A 10,835-nucleotide genomic window follows, 5' to 3' on the forward strand; every position below is an offset into this window, starting at 1 on the left:
ATCTTATACATCATTACTAAACATTATTTTATCTCCATCTTCGTTTTATATTCTATCTTGTATTCTTTATTTTCATTTTTGTATCCCTTCTATACGAGAATAATAATCAAAAACTATCTTGCTTTCCCCATTAACAAGACTGTCCGGGGGCTGCCCTAGGCTCGCTTTAAGGGAGACATGCTGCCATGGCCTCCCCAAAATTTTTGAAAAGTGAGATTTCATCCTTATATTGCAGGCTCCTTTACTTTCATCCTTGTAATTATAGTTCTTTCAATTAGGCTCCTCTAAAAAGCTTGAGATTCTTATTTAAACCACAGGCACATACACGCGCACGCGCGCATATATATATATATATATATAGGTTAAAGAAAATCAAAGTTTAATCCAAATCATTTTAAAGGGTATTTGGTACAGGAATGTTTGAGATTCTTTGAAGAAAGTCATTTGAGATTTCAAAGCCAAAACATCCCAAATCTCAGGGGATCTCATAGTCCTAAGATTTTAGATTGCTTGCAAACCTACATATAAATTCAATTCTCCTATATATAATAAAATGAGGGGAATTTGATTTTATATTTTTATAAGTTAAATACACTTTTAAAATGCACTTTTTATATATATGTATGTATGTATATATGTATGTATTAACTCTTTTTTTTTTTTTTTTTTTGCTGTCTCTCGTACTTGCCTATCTACATTACATCTTAGATGTAAAGAGGAAATATCTTAATTTGTTTTTATATTATGAAAGTAAATTTGAAATTTTCCTTGTATATCTAATTATACTAATTTAATTTTTTTTTTTTCTGTACAAAATAATAGAAAAAGTAACATGATATATATTTGACACAAAAAACGCTCCCGCTAAGAAGCTTATATATGTTACTAATGCTTTGAGTTTATTGGAGACCGTGCACGGCCACAGTTCCACTTCGTCTTCCAAGCTCCAACAGGAAAGAATTTTACAGTGTTACTGTGCTACAGCTCAATTTCAGAAGCGCAATCCATTTGGAAAGCTGGTTCATGCAGTGACTGTCACCAGCAGACCAAACAGTTTTAACGTCACCACAACTGAAACCCCTTTCACCCATTTTAACCGATAATCAGTACTAATCTATCCCAGATTATAATCCAAAATTTTGCAGCCATCACACATTAGTCATACTTGACGAATTGCACTATCATGTAATTCAATTCTATCAGTTACATCTGGGAAAAAAAAAAAACTGTGACAGAAAAATAAGTTACAAAATTAACAAAATGCAACGAGCTGCAAAAGTTCGGCTCATGTAGGTTCCCTGATCGCTACCAAAACGTAATTCTGCTGTCAACCTGTTAACACCTTAATGATACACTTCTGCTCCCTTTCTTTACCTTTTCCCTAACTTCACATTTTTTCTCTTTTTTTATTTTTTCAGGCTTTCAACTACTTTCTCTTCAATATCTTCCATATACAGATACAAGAATGATTTGATGACTATGGCTTGGGTTTTGCATTGTGTCAAAAAACTCCTATACCTCATCATGCTGCTGTGACGCTGGTTCAGTACATCACTACTCGAAGCAGCCCTGGCTGTGGTTCAGTGTAGTCAAGGCCCTCTTCTTCGAGCAGGTACCGCTGTACAGCAACTGGAAGTCTTGCGGGAGTGCGAGCACCCCTAGTGTGATGGCCTGTTCCAACACATATATAAACCTGCAAACGCTGATCTGCTGCCCGTGCTGTGCTCCTCAGAATACTCAACTCGTGCTTTAGCACATGAATGGCTTCAGTTACATGCAGCCCATGAAGGTCTATCATTCGTTCATGCCCTCTCCCAGTTCCCTGCATCTCTAGACTAGCTGGATTCCTGGAAAAAAGTTCAGGCAGAGAGTCAGAGAGAACAAAAACCAACTATTAGCTTACCAAAAAAAAAAACCTCCAAGGTCTCAGAATTAGGGAACACAAAAACGAGAATTTCTAGTCATGGCTCTTCACAGCAGACATTGCTGATGCTGCTTGAAAAAACAGGTCCCCACAACCAAGAATGCAATCAAGGAAGAAATGGAAAATGGAGGGCAAAATGATTTTAGAAAATGAAATGATCTAAACAGACAAGCACAACATCATTTACTTGGAGGAATTAAAAAAAAGAGGAGGAGAAAAGCATTTGTTGGACATGAGGCATCAGCATGTCACAGCTAATGCTAAAGCAGATGATCAGAAGAGGGAAAGGGGGAAGAAAGGAAAAACCTATCCTCCATTGATCCCAACACATCAACTTGTCATGGCGGAAACACACAGCAACAAGAATTGACAAACCTCTGGCGATAAATGGATTCTTGAGCTTTTCCATGAGCTTCCTTCATATGCATATTGTGCAGTTGTCCTTTGGCACTCAATTCCTTCGCCAGAGCCTTATTTCCAATGAGGTAAGCTTGGCGTGCCTGTTGTAAGATGAAAACCATTACAGCTTTATGATTTGATTTTTTTTTTTAATATTATGCTGGCATATGACAAAAAAATCAAATAATGAATAAAGATTGGAGCATTGCACATTCTTGGTCTCTGTGGTCAGCATGCATCAAATTTGCTGCATAATAATCTAGTAAAATATCCACTGCAGCAGTACATTAGCAAAATATTTAGAAGCAAATCTATCAGCAACACGTGCTTACCCAGCATGTTTTAGGCTGATAGCATGCATGCTTGCCCGTGCAACTTGATTTGTTCTCGATCCTAGGCATGCATGTACAACTGTAGCTTGTTCTAGATTCTGTTATTTAATTTTCACCTTAGGATCAACCAATAGCTTACTGTTCAACTTGGAATTCAGTTGAGTTTAATTTCAATCCCACTTGAGACTTAAGAGGAGGACATGGTGGGTTTGGAGGTCATCTAGGTGGCTTGAATAAATTATAATCCTGATTTCTGCACTATAAAGGGCAATCACCAGTCCATATACCTCCTTATGAGTTATGATGACCCATACATCTTTCTCAAGCCAATTTTGATCATGGTTTGATCATGAAACACCTTGATGGTCAGAACAAGAAAAGTTTAAACAGTGTAATAGCAAACAAATCTTGAGGATATACCTGTTCAAGGTATACATTCCTTAAACGTGCATGATCACGAGCTTCTTCCCGCATCTCAGAATACATGCTTGCTGCCATCTCAACAATGTTAATGGAAATATACACAGGAAGGGCATTCCCTCATTAAAAAGGTTCATAAACTAAGTAATTGTGTTGACCAAGGAATATTACCCACTGCTTCTCCAGTTTCAAGCCAGACAGGAGCTGCTTGACCTGACCCACGACTTTGCGACCTATCTGCATAAATGCCTCTCCCATGACCACCACTATAAGCACTAGCCAAAACATGGGAACTTCTGCTTGAGCCAACAGTTGAATCAGCAGAACCATTTCTGTCATGGTTCCACAAACTAGAATCTTGAGAAGCCAATTTCCTGACAGCTGATGCAAAATCCCCAGCACCTCTAGATGAAAAGGAAGCACCAGACTTGAATACAAGCATGTTGTCTTTGTTAGAAGATCGATAAGGAATGCCAGCTTGCTGAAGATCATCTCCAGCATATTTTGAAGGACCATTCTGATTATCTGGCACGGTAAGTGCTGGAAAGTCCAGTGCACTGAGATTGGGAGCAGGAGCTGACAAAGTCTTCGAGTTCGTAGTCTGATTGAAACCACCATCAACTTGGAGCTACAAATAGAAGACAACATGTAACATAACAGCTAAATATACAAAGCAAGGCAAAGGTGCATACACCAAAAAATGCAACTCTGATCTGCAGAATCATTCACAAATGGGATGAGGGGTTTTAGCTACTTCATGGAATATAAGAAAATATGTTATCCTTGAGGTCAAGGACTGGAGCTCCTACCAAACCACATTTACACAACTATTGCAATGGATATTGCACATTAACAAAAGAAACCTCAGATCATCAATAGGAGGAAAAGACCAAAACAAATGGACTAACCCCCTGTTACCAGGCAGAGTGTCTTAACAATTTGAGGTTACACATAAGCTATAGTCCCATTGGGTCACCAAAAACTCTCAGGGGAGCAAACTCTTCCCTGCCAAAACAAGGCATAAGAGGCATTGGTCACCAAAGTTAGCATCCAACCAAATAGCAGAGGCACTGCATCTCCACAAAATTCTTGGATGGGCAGCAAAAGGACTGTTTCCACTGTATTTATTCCAATAAATAAAAGTTGTGGGAAATATGGACAGTTTGGATTGAAAATTTCAAGAGAATTAATGGAAATACAGAAACGAAATAAAAATATATCTTGCAGTTAAGCAAAGCACGTGCAGGCACATCCTTTTGACAATGCATTAAGATAATACATCTTTGTAAAAGCATTGGCAAAATGTGATCCGGCCAAATTAAATGTGATTGGAGACGAGAAAAAAGGAGTTCACCTCTAACTGAGTGAGCATCTCAATAGTGAGACTTAAGTCACAGGCATTTGCAAAATAAACTTCCGCCAGGCTTTCAGCAGCAAACCCAGGGAATTGTGAAGCCAAAAACTCCAAAGGGTTTATTTCAGTATCATCCACTATTGCATGCTCACCTAATATTTCACTTCTGAACCCATGGCTAGAATTTCCATTGTATGGATGTACCTCCCTACCATTGCTAAGAAGTTGATCACTATTAGCAATTTGCTTTTCCCAGGGCTTAGTTGGCAAGTTCAAAAAACTTGCTGAAGTAGGATCTTCCCCATATGAAGCAACAGCATATCTCATATTTTCACTGAAGTTGCTACCATTGATATGATGTGGTGACGGTTCCTGCTGCTCAGTCAAGACATATCCACTTCTGGAGGAGGCATGGAATCTCGGCACTTCACTGCTGTCATGTAAAGACAGGCCTGCTAAAGAGAGCCCTCCAAGTCCCTGAGACTCATCTTCACTCATGACCTTAAAATCAGGGGTGATATCATCTGGGAGCTGGTGGCGCCAGAATTGATGGGCCTCGTCATCAGAAGCATTAGAAATAGATGATTCTGATCGATCAAGAACTGATTTCCCTACAGTTCCAGAAGTAGCGAGTTTTGTTGCAGCATCTGTCGTGTTTGAGGTACTTCCAGATGGAGAAGTGGATAATCTGAGGGAAAAGGGAACAAACTCTGCAGCATTTGGGTTCAAGGTTGTTGCCTTGTTTGGAAGACTAAGCTTTGTATCGTTGGTTAAAGAACCTTTCTTGGATAAGTTCATTTCTTTACTAAAATGGAAAGAAAGAAAAAAGAAAAGGAAGTCTACATGCATAAAAAGAGACTGATACAAAGAATAACCCTCCTGAGTTGCAGTAGGCTTTATCCAAAACCTGTAAAACATTTTCATTTAATTATACTTATCAGTCAAACATACAAAAAGAAGTACAAATCCCATGACACACCCACATGCATACAATCCAGTCCTGGCCACAGCTGACCTCAACAACCCCTGCCTGAAAAGGATACCAAGATCTCCAACAGGCATATCTCAATTGAAAATTATCCTAAATGAAGCAACTTTAGCATACCCATTTTCAGTATTCAGCTTTTACAATTACACTAAATATATAGTGTAAATAGAGCAGATATTTCACTACAATATTCAAATCATTTTCTCCCCAGTTGAAGCTCAATTGAATGCTCTGAAACATCAACGAATCAGCACAAAATGCATACCGTGTGAATAAAAAACAAATATTTTCAGTAAAACAGCGAGTCAATTGTACAAAATAGGACCCAGTAGTACAAAACAACTCTTCAAAACCCATAATTGATTAAATAGTAGGTTACAGCTCATAAAACACAAACAATTTACCTCAATTTAAACCCAAAAACATACAAAGAATAATTAAATCAAAACCCCATAAAGTTATTTTCACAAAAAACGAATAACAGCAACAGTTACAAATCAATCACCAAAACCTACACAGTCAATCCTTAAAGATCTCGAACACTAAATAACTAAAACCTAAAGAAGAAGAAAGATCTATTGTAAGAGTCAAAGACAAAGAGAAGCATACAAATATATATACCTTTGCGAATCAAATCAAATGGATCCATTAGAAAAACAGAAGATAAGATCCGATGATGATAAGAGAATTAATTATAGCTATTTCAGAAATTTTGGTGGTTTTTCTTTTTATTTTTTCGCCCTTTCTTTCTCTCCTGTTATCGTGTCTATCTATTCTACAAAGAATTTATCTTCCGGCTCCCCTTCTCCCTCTATTCTTTTTATTCTCTATCTCAGTTGTTATTTTTATTTTTATTTTTATTATTATTATTATTATTATTATTATATATAATAGAATAAAGATAGCAATATATATATATATATATATATATATATATATATATAGACACACACAGTAGCAAAGACAGCAAAGAACCACAACCACGTAAATAATTATAAAAAACCCTTCGCCACTCGATTTGACCTTCCTATCTCTATCTCTCTCTCTCTCTATCCATTCTTCTCTTGCTGAGTTATTGAGTACTGACCCTTTGATTTATTTATTATTTCTAATAAATTAATTATTAGTTTGGGATTGGGATTGGGATTGGGAAAAGTTTAGCACTAGCCCTTTTTTTGGACAAGTTATTGTTACTCCTAATTTTCTCAATTCGCCCGCAAATAAATTATTTACGTGGTTTAAATGTTTGTTAATAATTGATACTCGAAGATTCAGAATTTCAGGTGTTATTTGATTTAATGTAGCCTTTTTTTTTTCAAACTATGCTACCTAGTATTTTGTAATTTAAAAGTGGTATATTTTTTTTTTTATCTTTCTTTATTTAGTGAATGTAGTAATAAATATGTTGTTACTCAATTTTGGACCCCAAGGGCTAGAGACGATGTATACCCGTTTTGAACCGAGTGTAGCTCATGTTTGTTGGAAAAATTGATAAAAAAAGAAAAAGAAATATTTTTTTTCAAAACCCTGTTTGAGCTGTTTTCTGCTCTCTTTATCCTTCCTCTTTGCTATCAAAATCATCAGGTTTCTTAGATTGACTAGAATGCTAAATTCATTCATTCGTTATCTTGTTTTTGAGGTTGAATAAATCCTTCAGAATTTGCACTAAAAAATGGTTCTGCTGTTGTCGCAATTTTTTATTCCAACTTATGCTCTGATTTTGACTCAGTTTCATACGATATCTAACCATCCTAGGTATATTCTGTCACTCATTACATGTTCTCAGCATTATCAGATCAAACACCTTTTTGACCAACTAGATTACTGTCAGTTTCTGTTATGTAAAAAGATTTTATCTCACTTTGACTCCTTCATCAAAGTTGTAGTCCTAGACGCGTAGATGAATTTGAGCTTTTGAATCACTTGATTCCTATATCAGAGGCTCAAGATGTTCCCGTTTGAATATCTAGCGTGAAGGTAGAGAATTCTGCCACGAGAAGGATATTGACCCGAGTCTGCACTAAAAAAACTCTATTTTTGGCCTAATTTTTGTTCTTAGTTCATACTCTCAGTCATATCAGGATTCTCGGCATTCATCAGTTTTTGAGTTAGATCCGGAGATCCCTTTTGACCAACCAAATTACTGCTAGATTCTGTTCTATAAAAGGATTTTATCTCACTCCGACTCCTTCATCAAAGTTGTAGTCCTATACACGTAGATGAATTTGGGCTTTTGAATCACTTGATTTCGATATTAGAAGTTCAAGATATTTCCATTTGAATATCCAACGTGAAGGCAGAAATTCTGCCACGGGAAGGATATAGCCTAAGTTTGCGAGACTGATTCGAAGGATTTTTTTTGGACCAAGGACTGAATCGAAAAGTGCTAAAATGAGTATTTTAATTAAAGAAGGATATTGGAAGCTAGAGAGGGAGCTAGATCATCATAAATGACGGGATTTCTACCACACCGAATGAGGAAAATCACGTTTTTGTGCAGCTATAATTCATAGGAGACAGCAGCCTTTGACAGCTGCAAAATGCCATAAAGAGAATAACCTCACCATCATTTAATGGTTGGGATTTTATCCCTAACATAGATGGTTGGGATGATGTGTTAATGTTGGAAAGAAATCACTAGAATCAGCACATAATCAATAAGAATATTGTAGTTTCCTCATTTGTATTATTTGGCTGCAAATCAGCTAGGATTTGCATCCTAGATTAATGCATTGAATCTTTCCTAATAAGAGTTGTGTATAGACTATATATACTATGCCTCTGCTGACCTAAAAAAGGAAGGAAGACGGCAACAAAAAAAGAGCACAAAAAAAAAGAGAAAACGAAGAGAAAAGAGCAGGAAAAACAGCCAAAGACAAAAGAGAAAAATGCAAGAGAGGCAGGGAGTAAAAACGTAGAGAACAGAAGAAGTTTATGTTCGTTACTGTGAAAAGAAAAGGAGAGCAAAAGGAGAGCAGAAAAAAGAGAGGAAAAAAAGAAAACAAGGGAGAAAAGACGGAAAAAAAGAGAAGGGAAGCTAGGCAGAAACAGAAATGAGAGGAACGAAAAGAAAAAAGAAAGCAGAACACTACTGTTAAAAGTAAAAAAATAAAACAGAGGCAGGGGCGTGAACTCAACCAGCATAGCACGTTTTCATCGCTGTCTCCCTTGTCATCTTGAGAGAAAGCATCAGCAAAAGGAGAGAAAACGAACAGAGAAGGAAAGCAACCATTGGCTGAGCACAGAAGCTTCAACACCAGTTGTCTTCGTTTGTCTCAGCGCTAGCTTTTAAGAAAAGGAAAGAAGAACAGAGAAGAAGGGAAAGAGAAGAGAATAAAACAAGGAGAAGAAAGGAGAAAAGAGGCAAGCAACAAAGGAGAACGCCAGACGAACGCAGACAACGGAGGGCTAAAAAAAAAAGGCATCGCCAGCAGACTAGGTAAGTTCTTTTATTCCCAGCTTTTGCATGCATTCTTGCATTTGTTACTATTCAAGTGAAATTTAATTCACTTGAACAGTAATCGGGTAAGGCATGTGTTTTTTTTTTTTTGTATTGTAAACATAGAAATCTAGTATTTCGAATACCTGATTTTCGACGAAATGTGATAAATATAAATATATATCAAAAAATATTTTCTTATGTGTTGCATACGACCAATACCCTAACATGTTTTAAATGTTTTTTTTATATATAAAAAAATATTGGAAGTTTTAAAAAGGTGTTTTCGCATGGATTTCGTAAACACAACAAAAAAAATTATTTTCTTGCATTTTTTGATTTTACAACATGTTTGTAAAACTCCAAAGGGTATTGGCCAATATTCCAAAAAATATAAAAATCCTATTTTGAGGGAAATTCATCTATTATTCACTGCTAATGTTTAGATAAAGAAATCCTTAAAGGACGAATATCCAAAATATTATTGGGAGTAATAAATCCGCACACATCCTTGAAAAAAAACCTTGATTATAATCGAGGACATTTCAATTTATTTGTTTTTGCTCCACGATTTACGAGCCGTGAGAGTATAAAATACTAAAAAATATAGGTTTTTTTTAGCGCCCTAAATTTCTAAATTTTTTGTCCCTCCTCCTTACGATTTACGAGTCGCAAACTCTTGAAATACTAAAGGAAAAATGAGCTTTCGAAGCACATGGAATCTCCTTGGATTTCTATCCTATTAAATTTTATTTGAATCAAACCTAGGAAAACTGATGGGATTAGAAAACACTAACACCATAGCAATTATAGAGCAAACCAAACACCAAGCAGCTTACCTTAGGTAAGGCGTACTAAGGGTGCTAATATCTTCCCTTTACGCAACCAGTCCCTTGCCTTAGAATCTCTGAAAGACCAGTTAGGGTTCCTAGTGACCAAAATACTAGGTGGCGACTCCTTTTTAAAAAAAAAAAAAAACAAAACCTGAAATTCAATCGATTGGTCGCCACGACGCCACGCTCTGCCACGAGGGTGCGACAAAATAAATAGCTCAAATTATATCACATATCAGGTTAAATTTTTTTAAATATAAAAAGATGTCCAAGCGATGATAATCTAGGTTAATTTGACTAACTTGCGACTCATTATATAAGATTGGAATAACTCTGTAGAAAAAAAAATTGCATTGAAAAAGTATTTTTTTAGAGTTTTGGTATTTTTTTTGGAATTTCTTTAAATAAAAAAGAAGTAAACATTGAGTTATGATATTGCCTCCCACTTTACAATACTTACATTATAAAGTCTTATAAAAGACTTTATAAAGTAAGTTTGTAAAGAAAAGAAAATTGTGTGAAAATCTTCCTCAATTGGGAGAGAAATCCATTAAAGAGTTTTGATATTAACAAATCAAATGATGGTTATCTTTGTAGATGTTTCAAAACTCAATTATTTTGAAAAATCAAGGGTTTTATGTCTTTAAGAAAATGGTATTGTTATTCGGGCGACCTACCCATTATGTGAAAAAAAAAAAAACTAGGACTTTTCATGAATGGTTAGTGATCGTGTGACCTCTTTATGGTTTATGATCAGGTAATCTGACTGTGATTTGAAAAATACCAAGGATTTCTCACAAATAGTTTGTATTCAGGTGACCTTCTAGTTGTTTGTGATTAGGTAACCTAGCCATTGTGTGAAAAATATCTAGAATTTTTCACTAATAATCTATGTTCAGGTGACTTGCTCTTGGTGAGAAAAATACCTAGGATTTTTCATGAATAACATATGTTCAGGTCACCTACATGCGATGTGAAAAATATCTATAATTTTTCATGAATGATCTGTGTTCAAGTGATATGCCTATAGTTTATGATCGAATAACCTACCCGTGGTCTATGATAAGGTGACCTGCCTTTGGCTTATGATCGAGTAACCGTCCCATAGATTGAAAAATACAAAAATTCTTTCAACCTGGTCATTTT

General features: G+C 35.9%; 1 protein-coding gene across 1 annotated transcript; it reads right to left on the reverse strand.

The window, feature by feature from the left end:
* Positions 1-1,162: 1,162 nt before the first annotated feature.
* LOC118046041 (polyadenylate-binding protein-interacting protein 7) lies at positions 1,163-6,250 on the reverse strand. Its single transcript, XM_035054804.2, has 6 exons — positions 6,039-6,250; positions 4,430-5,336; positions 3,247-3,703; positions 3,076-3,146; positions 2,300-2,424; positions 1,163-1,847 (listed from the first exon to the last, which is right to left on the reverse strand). Exons 2-6 carry the CDS (start codon positions 5,276-5,278, stop codon positions 1,544-1,546), a joined length of 1,806 nt encoding a protein of 601 aa, XP_034910695.1. The 5' UTR covers positions 5,279-5,336; positions 6,039-6,250; the 3' UTR covers positions 1,163-1,543.
* Positions 6,251-10,835: the final 4,585 nt, after the last annotated feature.

Source organism: Populus alba, chromosome 18, assembly GCF_005239225.2.
Source record: "Populus alba chromosome 18, ASM523922v2, whole genome shotgun sequence".
Classification (NCBI taxonomy): Eukaryota; Viridiplantae; Streptophyta; class Magnoliopsida; order Malpighiales; family Salicaceae; genus Populus; species Populus alba.

What these genes read in the sequence shown, in the direction of transcription:
- LOC118046041 (XM_035054804.2), bottom strand. Translation starts at nt 5,278, where the DNA reads ATGCATGTAGACTTCCTTTTCTTTTTTCTTTCTTTCCATTTTAGTAAA. An exon ending in AGATGCTCACTCAGTTAGAG is followed by an intron (nt 3,704 to 4,429) that starts GTGAACTCCTTT and finishes TTCTATTTGTAG; the next exon opens with CTCCAAGTTGATGGTGGTTT. An exon ending in GGAATGTATACCTTGAACAG is followed by an intron (nt 2,425 to 3,075) that starts GTATATCCTCAA and finishes ATCTTACAACAG; the next exon opens with GCACGCCAAGCTTACCTCAT.